The following is a 16,993-nucleotide window of genomic DNA, read 5'->3' as shown; positions in this document are numbered from 1 at the left end:
CAAAATGTGTCCTTATGTACGCGTTCACACCAGTGGCGGCCTGGCAGGGGAGGCTGGGGGGGCAGGGCCCAGCTGACTTTTTTATAGGGGCGCCAAAGCTTGTATATGGCGCCAAAAACTCGAAAAAAGTTTGATACGACCGACTTGTCTGGTTATTAGGTCTCTAGGATGTCAGCAGAGATAAAGAAGACGCCTTAAAGCCCCGTTAAAACGCTCTCAACATTTCACTGAACATCGCTCAACATTTGTACAGTGATTTTTAGTGATGTTGAATTGGGGTGTTAAAACGCTCTCAACAATTCGACTCAACATTCGTTAAGCGTTGAACCTCGGCCTCGCAGAGATCCAAGGCAAGTTTGGAAGATGAACTTCGGATACTCTTTCGCTTTAACAGTCGCTGTAACAGTAGCTGCCTGATGATTTCCTAAGGTCAGGATTTTGGTCTTGCAACATGTTTTGAATTGCTATCTCATTCGATTTGCTTTCACTGCCAACTGTTTCCAAGCGTTTGTCATGGTGTGCTATTATGATTTATAAAATTCAACTTCTCTCAACCTCTTGGTCTGATCCAGAGTCTGATCTAAGATCTTGACGCGCTGAAGCCTTTCTTTGGCGCGCAAAATCCAAGTCTAGCGCGCTTGCGCCGACTGAACATTGTTGTATGGGGGTGTTAAAACGCTCTCAACATCTCTCAACAACACCTTTAACAACAGAAATGTTGAGTCGACCCGCTGGACATTTTTGAATCGGTTAAAACTACACACAACATCGCTGAACACCGCTCAACACCACTCAACATCACTGAACAGGGTCATTTGCACTCTACAAATGTTGAGAGATGTTCAGTGAAATTGTGTTATATGTATGTTTTGAGCTTGTTTAGTTGTCCCAAAGTACAAGTTTAGCAGAACAAAGGTAAATATTTTATCTGGCGCTTTCGATTCCCCTCCAAGGTGCCAAATGAACACAACAAAGAGAACAAAACCCTCATTTCACCAAATCGTAGGGGGAACTCTTGGAATTTCCCTAAACATGTTCTTGACACATTTTTATTAAGTTTAACTGCTTGGATTGGCTTTGAAGAGATAGTCCATTTCGTATGTGAGCCGATCAAACTTGTCCTGACACCCCCATGAAAAATTATCATATTTGGGACCCTGTGCTCACGTTGGGGTCAGTCTATCCTTGACATACAAGGTTAAAAAATATAAGAGCTTTACCAGACTGCCAAGCTTTTCAGGAAAATACAATAATGTTTGTTATGAAGGGCGCTATTTTGCTGCTGGCCCCTCCAGGCGAAAAAGCCAGGCCACAACTGGTTTACACTTGATTTTCAACCACATTAATTTGAGGTTCATTCGCCCTTACTTCGAAGTAGGCTAGGTCTATTGCATTTTGAAGTTTTGCGACATAAAATGATAAATGAAAAATCCACATCTTCGTCAGTTGATGATTAATTTTGATTGGCAATCTGAACCCATGTGCTTCTAGCATATCTTGTTGCTAGACATTGGCCTCGTTTTTAAAAACACGAGAATAAGTCATCCAACATTAATTTTTAAATGGTTTTCTTGATAGTACTTGCTTATGTTTTTACGTCAATTTTTTAGAATTATCGTTTTCCGAGAATTAAACTTGATTTTCCCTTTCATTTCGACATATCTGCAAACCTTGACATATGATATGATTATTTCGGAGCGTTTGCACGGCATAATAATGCTGTTGTTGTGTTGTGACGTTGAACTTTGCTGAGTAATGAAGTACAGAAACCTTCTCCCGTTCCGTCGACTGAACTACATGAACAATGCCTGGATTTGAAAGGAAAATATATAACATTTTCTTAACAGGAAGTGAAATGCCTTACCTTTGGTACCAGAACCGCAAAAATTTAACCTTAAACTAGCCCTACCCTTAGATCTATCTCTAGTCAATCCCTTAGCCTTATCCCTAGTCCAACTTTATCCCTTTTCCTAGTCAAACCCTTAGCCCTATCTCTAGCCCTACCCTTATCGCTACCCCTAGCCCTATCCTTAGCCTTATCCCTAGCCCTACCCGCACCCCCGCCACTCGAAAGTATCTATCTTCCGCGCGGCGCTAAAACCCTAGAAACCCTTGCAAATGATAAAGGGTTAATGCGGCCAGCGACTTGGAACAGGACATGGTACGTTCCACATCCAGCCTTAAATTATTGTCAAACACCAAATTTATCTTGCGTAGTTACCAAACCTTGGGCGAATTCTGTTTTAAATCAGAATAGCTGGTGGATATGAATGAATATTATCATTAGATAGGAAGCTGTGGTAACCACATGCATCGTACCATTCACTTGCATATAATCCCTCCAATATAACTTCAATTCAAATGGAAAGTTTTTCATATATTATTCATATGTTTGGTTGTTAATGTGCTATGAAAGTTCAATTTTGCGAAAGAATCAGGTTATTTTCATGAGCAAGTTAAAATTCATTTATTTGAAGAGATCTTTGTGGACAGTGTAATAAGCGATTTCAGATAGAGAACTGCACTGACGTCCTCATACATTTGATTTTGTGGTTGCAGTTTCGCCTGTTTCTACTTTATTTTGACAGTGAAGTGCCATTTTGCAAAGATGAAGTACCAGCGAGAAGGACAGGAAAACACGAATACAGAGCCATTGATCAAGTATGACCCGTGGTATCTCAAGCAAGGCTGGGCTGGTCGTCTGAAGGCTTTTGAAATTGTTTCTACATTCCTTGCAGCGGTTGTTCTTCCGACAGATGAAACCTCGACGAGGTACACTTTTTTTAGGGTCGTTGCCTGGATAGCTTTCTCGTTTGCTGTTATTGATATGATCCTTCATTTAACTTCGCTTTGGGAGAAGGTGCACCCAATCTTCAAAGCATCTGAGGCACTAATGACATTTGCCGCAATGACAGCCTTTCTGCTCCTCGTCGCCAGCGGGCTTTTGGCAAATCTTGCACCAAGGAGCCAGCATTTTGGCAGAAATACAACAGCACTCACTGCTGGCTTCTTTGCTTCTGCATTTTATGCAATAGAAGCTCTGCTGCATTTTCTTCGATTCCGTTCAGAAGATCCTCCGTTTCCACAGACAACCATGGCATCGGACTTTTCTGCAGTCATGTGACGTATTCGTTTTAGAATATTTTATAATATAACGTATTGATAAAAAAAGTCCTTAGAGAATTGTGATCTAGACAATTGTAGACGATTTGATTAGCCTAAATGTAGACATCTTGCACGAAGCAGAGCCTTGAAAAGAGAGTTGCCTTTCTGCGTACTGTCAAGAAAGTTGTTGTGAATGGAAGAACTTTAAGTACCGCATTACAGCTACGTTTAATTCATTTAATATGTTTGAAAGTTTTTGGGAAAGCACTTATGCTTTACACGGCTTTTCCAATAAAAGTTGACAAAAAGTTGGTTTAATTTGCTTTCGCACTGTGGGTAATTAGCTAGGTGACGTATCCGTTACATGGTTTTTAGAGGGATGACGTCATTAGTTTCGAAAACAATTTTGTAATTATGCAGAATTGGAGTCTGCTAAATTTTGTGCCAAACGTTCAGATTTGTTACGTGTCAATGTGCCATAGATTGTACGTACAATAGCTTTGTATGTGCCAATGTGCCATAGGTTTCTTCGTGCCAACGTGCCAAAGCTTGGTCAGTGTCAACGTCTAATAAGTCTCTCTTAATAAGGAACTTTCTGAGGCCTCAATTTGAAAAAGCGGTTTCTTTTATGCGGGTACTTACTGTACTTTTTCACGTACAAATGTGCCAGCTTGTCAAAAATATTTAGGTAACTTCGTGTTTTCTTTTCTTACATTTTCTTTTAGAGATTTTTAAACTGTTTTCTATTATTCTAGTGTTTTTTTCTACTTTAAAAAAGGGAAGAATTTTAAAGGAAAAAGAAAAAATTATGTGAGAAAACAAATGAATTAGGCTATCCCTGCCAGAGGGCTTTAAGAATTTAGAACACCTTGAGAGCTTTCAGCTCGAACATGGAAAAAAGCTCTCAAACAGCAACCCTAGATTAAAATGACAAAAAATGGCACATTGGCGCGTACCAATCTTTAGCACGTTGGCACGTACGGTGCTTTGGCATGTTGACACGCTATCACGCATGGGGCATAAATTAGTAGACGCGCAGCATTGAGTAATATACAGAAAAAAGATCAAGGAAATTTCGATAGATTAACCCAAAAGGTTTCTTATATCAAAAGAAGAAAATGTATCCAAAGTTTAATCAAAATCTTAAACGTTTGTGTTTACTCACTTTTTCAGAAATTTGCTTATAAATTGGTAATTTACTTGGTACTTGGAAAAAGCCTTTCTTCATAGACCCTACAGCACCACAGATTGCTCGTTAGTGGTTTGAATCCAAAACATGTAAGAAAGAAAAAATGTAAAACTGATCATACGATGAGTGCAAATCACTTGGATTCTTTAAGTTACTACTCTCTGGGTATAAGTATTTTATAAGATATTCGAAAGGGCTAGGTTTGTTAATGCTTCCCTTTGAAAAATCATTGCCATTGCCTTGACACGTTAAATGTAAAAAAGCAACTATTTGGTTAAGTCGAAAAAGTAATCTAACGATATTGACTATGAATGAATATTCTGCATTTCCTATCGTGTTTGTCTGACGCAAACATCTGGTGGCTTTTGATTTGGATGTTAAACAACATAAGCCTGACAATGTTTCCTTGCAATATAGCACTGAGATTCATTTTTCCAGTTATCTAGGCACGTAATTGCTAGTTGCATACTATTTGTCATTAAACATGGACCTTATCAAAATTTTGACATCGTAATAGATTGCTTCTAGAATCTTACTTGTGCTTGAACCATGGTCTATTCTTTAAGAATAGCTAAAAGGCGATTGACGGAGTTATAAGTTTGTTTTTGTTAGGTGCCTGAGCAATTTATTTGTAGCTTCAAATGGTAGCACCAAAAATTTGCCACATAATACCCGCATGTGTCCAGTTGATATTCTCCGGACAGTAATGGCGGGGGGTAGAGAGGTGAAGCATTGCTCCTTGTGCCAGCAAATGCAAAACTTCTTGGAAAAAAAATGGGAAGGATGCTACAACAGAAAATCTCCAAACATTGATTGGATGAGTATCTTGGTATCATCTCATCAAGGATAAAAGCACTGCCGTCTAGTCGAAAGATTTAAAGTATCCGCTGTCAATGTCTTTGAGAGCCTTTGCTGTTTTTGTCAATGTTGAGCTACCGTAAAAGCTCTATTAAGCCCCCCTCTCTTTTAAGACCCCTCTCTAAAAAGCCTCCTTTATCAAGGAAAACTTTGAAATAAGCCCCCTCTCTATCAGGGGCGTTGTGGCTAGGCGGGACACCGGGAAATTCCCGGTGGGCCCCTTTCAAGTGAGTTTGTAAAACCTAAGACAAACAGGCCCCTGTGAAAGAGATACGTGATATATGAACAGGGCCGCCGAAAGGGGGACAAGTAAGGGCAAACTGCCACAGGTCCTCGAAGTCTAGGGGGCCTCTTAAAGCAAGGGAATTCCAATTTTAGAAATGAATTTTAACGAAACACAACAAAGCATGCCTAAAAAAATGTAAAACTTGGTAAACGACTGCAAACAATTTCTGAAATGTATTTCAAGTTAACTTAAAGGGAAGTGCTCTATCTCGTTTGTGTTTGTATCAAGTGTGCCAATAGCACTAAATTTGTTCCAAATTCTTTGTAGTCTTAAAGAGGCTATGGTTAGAGGGAAGGTGATACACTCCAACAAATATAGCAAATGAACCTTTAAAAATGTTAGAAACTGGCATATTTTCAATTTTTCGTAGATGCATCGTTTCTAGGTACGTACGTACCATTTTTGGCAACCTGTGGTTTGTGATTGGAGATGTATTACAAAAGAGCGGGCCCCCTTATGATCATTTTCTCCCGGCCCTTTTCTAGAAGCCACAACGCCCCTGCTTTCTATTAAATCCCTCCCTCTTAAGCCTCTTGAGTCAAATAAGGACAACTTGTGCAACGTGAGAACATTTGTATGACATTTTCATAACAAAAAATGAATAAGGGCATTTTTATAACATTTTTACATTGAATTTATTAATAAGCCTCCTTCTCTAATAAGCCCCCCCCTCCCAATTTTTAATCCCCCTCTACAGCTGACAAAAATAGCCTCCCTCTAGAACAATATAAATTGTTCAGAGCAAGTTTAAAATTCAAAAGTTATTCAAAAATACAATAAATAGTAAGCACTCAAACAAGTAACAAACTTTCAAGTGGTCCCTAAACTTTGTATGTAAATTCAATATCTACTAATAAATTCGCGTGGTAGGATGTGGAAACCCCTATTGATGACATTCGAACTTTTTGCTGCTGAAAGTCGTTTCGTAAGAAGAAATTTCGATGAATTGAATGCTGCAGGAAATTTGGAATGACAAAATATCTTGCTTTATTTCAAACTACTGTTATAGAAGACTGCTAAATATCATTCAAAACATCTCCTCAAAATGTTTTAAGCCTGTTTCATCGTAGCCTGCGTGCAGACTGTTGACAAAATTAATAATAGGAGAAAAAGTAGAGTCTGCGAAGCCGAGCCGATTTTCTTGTTCCCAAGTTCCTCAAAATCAAGGAACCGAATTTGATGGTTGGGGGAATTTCAATTGCCTTTTTTTCAGTTTTCAAAGTGGCGCCTTCGAGCAGTTGTATAATTGAATGGTATCAGGATAATAGAATAGGTCTGTTTGTTCTTTTGAACAACTAAAATTACAGAAAAACATTGCACGCTAATGGAGTTGTTGTTCTAGTGCTCAGAATAAAATTTTGATGTCAGCGAACAAGAAAAGCGGCTCTATTGCGCAGACTCTACTTTCTCTCCTCTTTTAAATTTCAGAGTCTGCACGCAGGCTAGTTTCATCGAGGCTTGCTAGGATTAAAAACACAGAAAATAGAAACGGGATGCAAAAATAGAAACGGGAGTGCCAGCGTTAAACAAAATCTTTCCAAGTTGATTTGCTCTTTTTCTTTTTGCCCTATAATGTTGCGCTTTCTTGTGTTTGCTCAATCATGCGGAAAATATTTACGTACGATGAATATAAGTACTGAGAACGATCAGTTGAGGTTGATTCTGAAGGAGAGAGAAGAGAAGGAGGAACACTCAAAACACAGAGCAAACTCAAACTACAGTCATGTTCCAGCAGCAAATTGACGCAGTAAAAGAGGAGTTACGCCAACATGCGCCCAAACGGAAAGTGCTTCAAAAGCTGGATATGTTCGTGCTGGACAACTCACTACGTGAGACAACGGTTGGGCAACTTCGCGGCCACACCATTGAGAACAAATGGCAAATATACAATGAGGTGAGGGATATTTACCTTGGCATGTCACTTCTTACTTGCAACATTACTTTCACCTAGGTACATTAGAGAAAGCGAGATTATTTCAAATTTAATTACTGTGTCTTGATCGAAGGGATACCTTGCCGCTATCCGCTACATTTGCAGGTTTTCTATGGAATTTCTGTTTCTGAACAAATTTTATTCCATAGCCTCTCTCGTGGCAAGAGCGTCAAGTAACATTTCTGCTCAAGGCTGCTTTTTTTCCTCTTTGCGCGTTGTCATTTTTGACATCTTTGGTACTATTGCTAGTCTGGTTAAAGCTTTTTTTTATTAAATTCTTATTTCAACACGATATCCCATCAGAAACCTAAATACAAGTTATGATAAGCTAAAGGAAAGCTAAAGAAAAACTAAAAATGGAAGACAAAATTTCAAAAAATTATTTAATAATATGTGTGAATTGAATTTGAATTCTCAAGCTTCAATTTGGAATGTCAAGATTTCTATTGTTTCTTGTGATATAACTAGAAATTTCAATCCTCTGATTATACTTGTTCCAGAGGCTCTCAGGGCACTGTTTATTAACTATTTTGTGTGTCATGGTAGATCTATCAAAAGATATGATCTGATCAACGCTTAAGCCTGGTTTTCATATATCGTAACCCGTCGGCGATGATCCCAGACGCAGCTTCCCGATGGTCTATGACAGTCTGCGATGGTTTATGACATATGAAAACCGGGTCATCGGGAACCATCGGCGATCATCGCTAAAGTTAAAATAATTTGATTTTCCCGACGCTTCACTGTTCCAGGGGTCCTTTTGTTTGGCATTTTCAATCCTGTCGATGCTGAAGTGTTTGTAGCTTCGTGTTTGGCAGGCTACCCCAGACAACATTCCCGTAACGGAGGTGACTTTCAACCAGCGCGTGATAAACCTCATATAGTTTGGATTGTGGAAGAATGTGCTTCAGCTTTTTCAACGCAGACAGAGCACTTGCTACTTTTCCTTTCAAAGATTTAAAGTGTTCCTTCCAGTTGAGATTCTCGTCCACAATAATACCTAGAGATTTAGTTTTTTTTTCACTCGTTTCATTTCTGTTCCAATAAGTTTCAGAGGAGCTAGAGTTTCAATTTTATTTGTTCCACGTGGATGGCCGATAAGCATAAACTCAGTTTTTTTAGGATTTGCGCTTAATTTATTGATCCCTATCCACTCAGAAATATTTTCTAGTACCTCATTCATTACTTGGGTTAGCTTGTTAATGTCTTCAGAGGCTACTGTCGTGTGTGTATCATCAGCATTCATGCTTGCCGATGCGATACAAAGCTGGATTAATGGAAACTTTGTCACATTTCGTATGTGATAGGCTACGCCATTTTGTGCCCCTTGGGATTTTGCTTTTGGCACGGTTGGTTGGTACGGTTGTGGAGTTCGTGCTTATTGTAGCAGTGGTCGAGCAAACATTACATTGTGTCTCCAATAAGGCCGAAGCAACAAGCGTGCAAGTGTGCATTGGCCTTGAGTAGAAAAGCTTTATTTTGTTGGTATTTTTATCCTCACACGTTGCAAGACAACCTGAAGATACAACCCCTACCCACCCAACCCTTATCTCGGCATTTTCAGGTTTTTATTGGCATATTAGCTTTCTTTTTTTATTTCTATTTCCTAATTGCCAAATGGCTTGCGACTATATGAACAGGGTGTTGCTGGTTGGCGGAAGAAGGCCATTGTTTCTTTTTCTTCTCAATTCCTTCGAAAATGGTTTAGGTTTCATTTATGGCCGTCTTTGCAATTGGCGCATGACAGCCCAAAGATAAATTGGTCCAAGTCCAAGTTTAGAGAGAACGTCACCTTCAGTCTTGTAATTGAAAATGACCAATTATTCTCAGGACTATTTTACCCTTCTTTCTGAAAGGTTTTTTGTAACACCCTGGAAAAAAATATTAAACATTCTAGCACAGTTCAACCTTGATATGTTTATTTCAATCTTTTTTCTTGTCCTGTTTGCTCAAAATGTTCATAAAGATATGTCAAAGTGTAATGAATTATTCTAAAGAAATTAGTAAACATGTATCCAATGTCGACCCTCAGTGTCCATGTAACTTATCTGACATTAAAAGAACTTGAAAAGAATTGCAGCGTAAGTAAAATACACAAGTCTTTGAATTTCTTTCTTATTTTAGATCAAACGAGTTGGCTTCAAGCACACGATTGTTGCTTCATTTTCCCATATGACGCGTCTTGGTGACACATTTATTCGTCAGCTTGCTGAAAAAGGCGAAGATTTCTCCAACTTTTATGCATTCTCTGAATTTCTAGAGAAGATCACCAACAAAATTCCAAATACTGATTTGATGCCAATCGGTTTGCTGAAGATGAAAGAGTTGGGTATAAAGCATGCTATCATCGAGATGGATTTGGTCTATAATGGAATCGATTACACGGTTTTTACGGTCAAAAAGATCTGTCAGCACTTGGAAAAATTGATTAAATGGTGTCATAGCAATCTGGCCGAGGACTCCCGTGTCCTGATAAACCTTCGTGACCTTCCTGATGCAATGGTGAAGAAACCAAGAAGAGTTTTCAAGATTGTCAACTTTTTGTCATCTTTGCCCAAACACTTGCGCCCATTTGCACTAATCACCGAAGAGTCGGGCAAATTCTTCCCAGAACAGCTTGGTGTATGGATCTCAGCTATCCGCAAAGAGATGAACCGTTGCGGATTCACAGAAGGACACTTGTTGGTGCATGTACATCAGCAATGGGGGATGTTAGAGCACACACAACTTGAATGCCTTGCCAATGGTGCTGACGGAATTTGGGCAGGCCTTTGCGAAGAAGGTGCTTCCATGGGGCATGCCAGTTCCACTGTCACCCTTTTAAATATGATTCGATTGGGGAACAAGAAGGTTTTGAAGAAATTCAACTGTACCGAGCTGAGAAAGGCAGCAATTAATGTGACCAAGATTACAACTGGGCTGCCTCCTCATCCAAAACAGCCAATCTACGGTGAACGTGCCCTTGACCTGGTTTTTGGGATGGATCAGTTTACACCCGACGAAAAGGTTTTCAGTTTGCAAACGTTTTTTGGAGAAGAAGCTGTGATGAGAATGACCACACTAGCGAATCCAAATATGGTTGTCCTTCGCCTGCAGCGATTGTTCGGCAATGATCCGCAGTTCACTGTTGACATGGCAAAGAAAATGCTGGCGAAGATGCTCGAAGATTTGCACGCAAACAGGAAAGAGGAGTACATGAGTGCCGTCGGTTTGGCTCTCTTGTTCGATCGTTCAGGAGGCAAACTAACTGCTGCAATGAGTGACGCAATTGCTAAGGTCCCTAAAACTTACTGTATTTGCATTCGTTAAAATTTTCACTGTCTTCAAATCTGATTCTACCATCTTACAGATTAGAAAGGACCTAAATTGGATTAAAAAGGGGAGGGTGCGAGGGATAATGAAAATTTTGTCCCTGCAAGTGTATTTTTTCTTATTTTAGGAAAAGCCCAAAATGGCGCACATTCAAAATCTTATCAAGGAAATCAGGGAGATGTGGGATGAATGGGATTTGCGAGATGGCGAGCGTGATGACATTCTAGAATTTGATGCTTTCTACAATGGTTTTATGGCTCCGTATTTTGGCTGTTACAGGTAACAAGACAACACGCTTTTTACAAAGCAAACATTCTTACAATTTGTTCTTTGTCATTAGTATCCGAATAGCCTGTTACTTTAAAATGGAGAAATAGGTACAAAACAGAGATTGGAAATTTGAGAAGATAATGCCCCTGTAAAGACAGCTGGTATCAAATCAATGGTCAATCAAAAAATTATAAAGAGTTTTGTTGAACATGTATTGTCAAGTCGTAGGAGAAATTCTACTGTTCTTGATAGCTCTTTAAGGATTGTTTCTCTGCCTGCCAAAAGCAAAAGACAACAAAGCAAAAGGAATTTCAGATCTCTAGAAATATGTGAATATAATTCCCAGTGGCTGTTTTAAAATTCCCTAGATTTTTTTTATATTCTGGATTACGATAAGCATTAAGATGAATTTCTTGGATTTTATCCAAACGTTTTGAGAATAAAGTAAATTGCACCAATATCAATTTCTGACAGATGCGATGAGACCAAGAAAGCATTAAAGGCCATTGACATGGATGCTGACGGCAAGGTTGATTGGAATGAATTTGCTTTGTACTTGAAATGGGCAGGAAGACAGTACCCGCAAACATCAACTGCAGAAGAGCTACTGTCTATTGCCTTCCGCAAGGGTCTTGTGCCTGCCATGAAAGACGAGCTCGTGAAGGATGTAAAGCTACCGGAATCAGGGACAGATGAAGATATGTGTGGAGAGTCAGGTGAAGAAGAAGATTTCGACTATTTTTCAGGGCGATGTTCTTCTGATGACGAGGATGAATATGATTTTTAGTCATTCTGTGTGGCTGAAGTACTGTTTAGACCAGTTGTTGTCATAGTTGGGGACTTAACGAAAAATTCCATGCTTTGATTCTCATTGAATGCTGCCATGCACAATATAACATTTCCACCTACCACCTTACAAATTTATACCTACGCATAACCCACGTGGCAACTCAGTTTTCTACCAACAATTCCCTACGAATTTTGATAAAAAACCTACTTTCTACATTAAGAAGGCGTTCGGCAGTGTCTGTTTTCAATGCTGTAGCTAGATGTTTGTGATTGGTGCATTGCATGATAACAAAGACAAATAGACCATTCATTTTTTTGTTTTGTTTTGAATCCAATTGTTTTATAGCTGTATTCCAGTCACTCAGGTGGGGCAAACCAGCGAAAAACTTATGGTAAATAGAGGCTGAACTCCCATTTTTTGGTCGAAAAACTTATTTAGAATAGAGAAACAATACTTTTAGAATTAATTTTCGCACTTGCACATAATTTTTGCACCTTTCTAATTATGGTTTCCCTGGCCTAGAGCCACCCTGCACCAGCACTGCACAAATTTAATAAAAAAACCTTCATTTCAAAATTTATACCGTAGGTTTTCCCTACAACCCTCAAAACCCTCAAAATCCCTACAGGAGGTAGAAACCCCTACGTGTGGCAGCACTTCATTTAACTAACATGTCATATTCATTATGATGATAAGTTTGCTGTAGCTGTGAAGACCATTACAAACATATTGAGACTTTTTGAAACGACTTGAATTTCGACGTTTAAATGAAAAAAGATGTTAATTGCTAAATGCTACACATTCCTGCAGTTGAAATTTCTTCTAATTCAATGATCCCGAGCATCCCGAGATTTAGAGTAGATATGTATGGTGACTTTGTAGATATCAAAGCAGTGGTTTGAAGAAACATGTTGTTTTCTTTTGAATCATCCCTGTGTTTGAAACAATTTTCTAATCTCCTTGTTATCGAGTTGTTTTTTCTTTCATGGCACGTTTTAAAGCAAATAACTTTACAAAGACTTTGAGCACACTCGAGAATATACCCTGGGTGCCAAAGTCTTCATAATTTAGTCTCAGAAATATAGTTCCATTCTTTGCCACAGCGGCCTACAATACATTATTCCGGGTTTCTCGAGGCTCTGGTACCCAGGGTAGTGAGAATAATTTATTTCTTTCTTTGCCAAAAACAAGGTTCTTTTTCTTCAAGCAGGCTATAACAGGGACAGCGGAGGATAATGCGGATTGGGAAAGAGCTAAACAGTTTAGAAGAGAACTAAACTTGAAAAAAGACCAAAAGCAAAATTATTTTTGCATTGTTTCAACTGAACTTTGTAATTTATTTCGTATTGCCCCCTGCTTTTAGTGGCGGTTTAAGGGGGTCCAGGGGGCCATAGCCCCGCGTTCATGGTAGCCAAAAGGGGCCCTGCACCTAAGAAAAAAGAGAAATTGTAAAAAACAAGGGCCCCACAGATGTTTTTGGCCCCGGACCCCGCACTCCCTAAGACCGCTGCTGCCTGCTTCCGCTGATCCTGGGTCAAAGAGCACATTTTATGATGACGAATGGAAACTATATTCCACAAGTTTCATATTCAGGTAAGACGTTCGACATTATTGCAGGATATAAGTATTGTGGTTGGGTTGCCTAGTCTTTGACTGTTTTTGTATCCATATTTTTGAAACCTCGCTTAATTACACTTCAAGAATTTTCAAGGGTCTGCAACTGAAGCTTCTATAACTCAGCTCCCTTCTCCTCCCTAGCTAAAGAGATATAATCGTCATTTTTAAAACTTTGTTATGGTTGACATGATCTCCAGTGCTGGATGGGACTTTCTTGTCATCCGTTAATGGGGACCGCGTCTCAGTTCTTTCTTAGGGCCCCCGATGCACGGGAGGGGATTCTTGGCTAAATTTTCAGTATGGGGCTGTCGCAAAAACATTCAAAGTGATACCTTTGGCTGCTTTAATTTTTACGATAGCGGTGGCCTTAGATAAACCATTTTCTACAAAAAGGATAATACCCTAGGCATTTAATATTGAAAAGTTATATTCTTGGCTAGATGCTTCCTCTACGCCACTACGTACAGGTACATCAAAGTGGAATGGGAAGGAAGGTACGACATCGGATGTTTTTACATGCACTCGGCTTGAGTTCAGGAACTTATCTCAACAGCTGTGTCCAACACTTACAAAACATAAGGTTCTTTGCAAGAATGCTGTTTTTAGGATGTCTTATTTTTTGTGCAAAGAACACTATCTTTTTAACGAATGTCTTGATATTCTCTATTGTCAGTATATTTTTCTGTTTTTATGACTACGTGTGATATCAACTCAACTTGTGTATCAGGCAAGCTATTTATAAAGTACCTTATCTTGTGCCTTATCTTATTTCACTAAATTATTCATGCTACAAAGAATATTCATCTAAATGTAACGAGATTGGGTCATGTGATGTCCTTCTTACATTGTCATGTTGCCATTAAAGTTCCCCTTGAGTAGCAACAAAGAAGTCAGCTATTAATGCTCGATTGCGTTCAGAAGTTTTAGCATAATTTTTTGGTCCAATGTTACTTATGTTTTGTAACGCACCATTATCAGTAACTTCTGATCTCTACTTTCCTTTATGCAGGATTCCACGAGAGTCGTCATAATCGACATAGCTAGTTGGGCAATAAACTTTCCCATACACCCGTTGAGAATCCTCGTGCTTTTTCAGCCAATTTTGCAGAGCGATAGCTGCCAAAATACTTACAAAATACAAAATTGGCTGCCTTTTCTGGCTGCCCCTAAATTGGAGATCTTAAAAATTTCCAGCGGGCAGAAAGCATACCAAAGGCATTTTTGACTACCCTTCTCCGTCCAAAATCATTTTCGATCATTTTGCCGTCCAAAATCGCCTACATCCACAAAAGTAAACATGTAACTTGCATCTGCCACAGCCATTAAAACGATACTAAAAGTACCCTTATAATTGAAAAATGTACTACCAGACTTTGGTGGGCAGACAATAAGGCAATGTTTCCTGTCGCCACAAATTCAGTGGTTTTCCTGATAAGAGAAGGCCCAATCAACCTCGCTAAATCATCAAATGTCCTTTGAAGCATTCGAAAATAATTGAAATGCATCGTGTGGTGCTGTAGCCTCATTTCTAGAATAAGATTGTCGCGATGTCCTTGGTTTTTTCTTTGCCGCCAAAGCTCACGAACCCAAACGTTTTTTTTCTTTTGTTTTTCTAATAGTGTTAATGCCAGTATTTGGTTTTGCAGAGCAAGAGCAAGGAGAACATCTTGTTCTTGTGAGGCCATTTCAAAAAACGCATCATGACGCATCTAGTGTGAATTGCAAGAAAAACTATTTGACGCGATGCGCCGCAACGCGACGTGCCGCACCGCACCGCGCCGCTTTCAGTGTCAATTGAGCTTAACTGTAGTGTTTAAGAATTTAAAATGAAAATGTTTCCATTATTATGGAATATAACGGAATATGGTGATGGATATTTCGCATCGTTAACCTGACATCGTTATCTTTGACAATCAGTCACGTAAATGTTTTATCTTAGAGGTGGCTGTCTACTGCGATCTGTATTTTAAGCAGTGGCGAAGCCAGAGGGCAGGCTGGTCAGGCTGAGCCTGATCAACAATTTTCGGTGATAAGTTTTTCCCATAATGAAAAAATAACTCTAAGAAAGAAAAATATCCCTTCTTCACGTCCCTTTCTATCATCTTCAGATATTCGCAGTTCTGCGGTGGAGCGCTTTTATTTATGGAGCAGTGGTTCACCGCTGATTATGATTATGATCACGGTCAGGCTCCCAGAAATTCGCCTGACCAACGTCATAGTTTTCACTGAATGGAGCTAGGTGATTGGCCAGAAGTTTCACGTGAACGCATTGCTTCTGACATTTTGGTCAGGCTATTTCGGAATGGCCTGAACAATTGTTAAGGAAACAATAACAGGAACGGTATCAGCCGCTGTGCAGTCTGCTGCAGTCGTTAGGTTGGGGTGTAGATCTGAAAGTGCTTTGCTTTGGCTCACTTGGTTGCATCAAAAAGCATGTTTAGATTGTTATGAGATCATTGTCAGTAGATAAATTGATTGTAAAGAGCACATTACAGTGGTGCTCGATATAAAATTTGATAATGGCCAACTATATATGGAGACACAGGGTTGGGAAGTTATTCATGTGAATCTTTTTTCTCTCGGTCCTTGCTTATGATCAGATTATGTTCTATTACATTTTTTGACATTGGATGACTTCTAAATCTTGTGTCTCGCATAGTTTATATGAAGTAATTATGCAGGGGCGGTCTAGGCCGGGTGGCAAAGTGGCGATCGCCACCCGGGCTCTGTGTACAAAACATTTACGGGCCCTACCGCGTTGGAAAAAATTGTTTAACTTAAAGTCAAAAACGTAATGTCGTAGACTGATTATAGTGCAATTAAAGTCCTGATTATATTACATGCACTTCAAACCACCAAAACCCTGGTTTCCGTTATTCAGCCATGTGTTCAAAACATTTACGGGCCCTACCGCATTGGAGAAAATTGTTAAACTTAAAGTCAAAAACTTAATGCCGTAGACTGATTATAGTGCAATTAAAGTCCTGATTATAATACATGCACTTCAAACCTGTTGAAAAGCTTCTTTGCGATCAAATCCCTTATCAGTTTTCAAGCCAAGTACTTTATAAATTCTACAATAGAAACACTAAATTATGAAAAGTTGTAGCAGCATTGTAAATTTGCATATCTTTGAAATTAGAAAACAGACTCCAGTTCGAATTATGTTGTTAATTCTGAGATGTTGATTTATCATTTGTCATCCCTGCTGTAAATCAATGCTTCAAACTACCCACCTAAATACAAGAGCCACCTAAATAAATTCAAGCAAGGAAACAGAAGATAGAAGCAGAGAGGCCGAAGAGTCCCTCTGCTAAATGCTCCTCCTAGGCTTCTCAGCTTGGTCTTACATTTCCGCGCTCGAAATTTTGATGGTTCTTGTATCGACAGTCAAGCTTCAAACTATCTTGTAAATATATGACAACTTGATTCCATGACAGGAATTTTAGTGCAACTTTATTACTATTTGCACTATTCACCCTCCCACCCTCCCACCCCCCCCCTTACTTTTTTCTTGCTGCTTTTTCAATTGTAGACTCCAATAATTTTATCCTCTATCAATTAATTGTAAAATAAAGAACATTATTTTAAGAAGAAATTGCTCGAGTTTAAACACATAAAAACCTCAGTTTC

At 39.1% G+C, this 16,993-nt stretch overlaps 2 protein-coding genes across 2 annotated transcripts; both read left to right on the top strand.

Moving 5' to 3' along the window:
- Positions 1-33: 33 nt before the first annotated feature.
- Positions 34-4,621, top strand: LOC148958718 (uncharacterized). The gene has a single exon (XM_089111901.1). It carries the CDS (start codon positions 2,609-2,611, stop codon positions 3,122-3,124), a length of 516 nt encoding a protein of 171 aa, XP_088968027.1. The 5' UTR covers positions 34-2,608; the 3' UTR covers positions 3,125-4,621.
- A 2,454-nt stretch (positions 4,622-7,075) lies between these two features.
- Positions 7,076-12,627, top strand: LOC135681802 (uncharacterized). Its single transcript, XM_065196425.2, has 4 exons — positions 7,076-7,332; positions 9,496-10,647; positions 10,811-10,962; positions 11,428-12,627. The coding sequence occupies exons 1-4, from the start codon at positions 7,162-7,164 to the stop codon at positions 11,738-11,740; spliced, it is 1,788 nt and encodes a 595-aa protein (XP_065052497.2). The 5' UTR covers positions 7,076-7,161; the 3' UTR covers positions 11,741-12,627.
- The last annotated feature ends 4,366 nt before the right edge of the window (positions 12,628-16,993 follow it).

The sequence above is a fragment of the Rhopilema esculentum genome, chromosome 12 (assembly GCF_057945365.1).
Source record: "Rhopilema esculentum isolate cy_ngs chromosome 12, ASM5794536v1, whole genome shotgun sequence".
NCBI classification, from domain to species: Eukaryota; Metazoa; Cnidaria; class Scyphozoa; order Rhizostomeae; family Rhizostomatidae; genus Rhopilema; species Rhopilema esculentum.
Note: the sequence above shows the minus strand (reverse complement) of the source record. Positions and strands in the feature narration are given on the sequence as shown.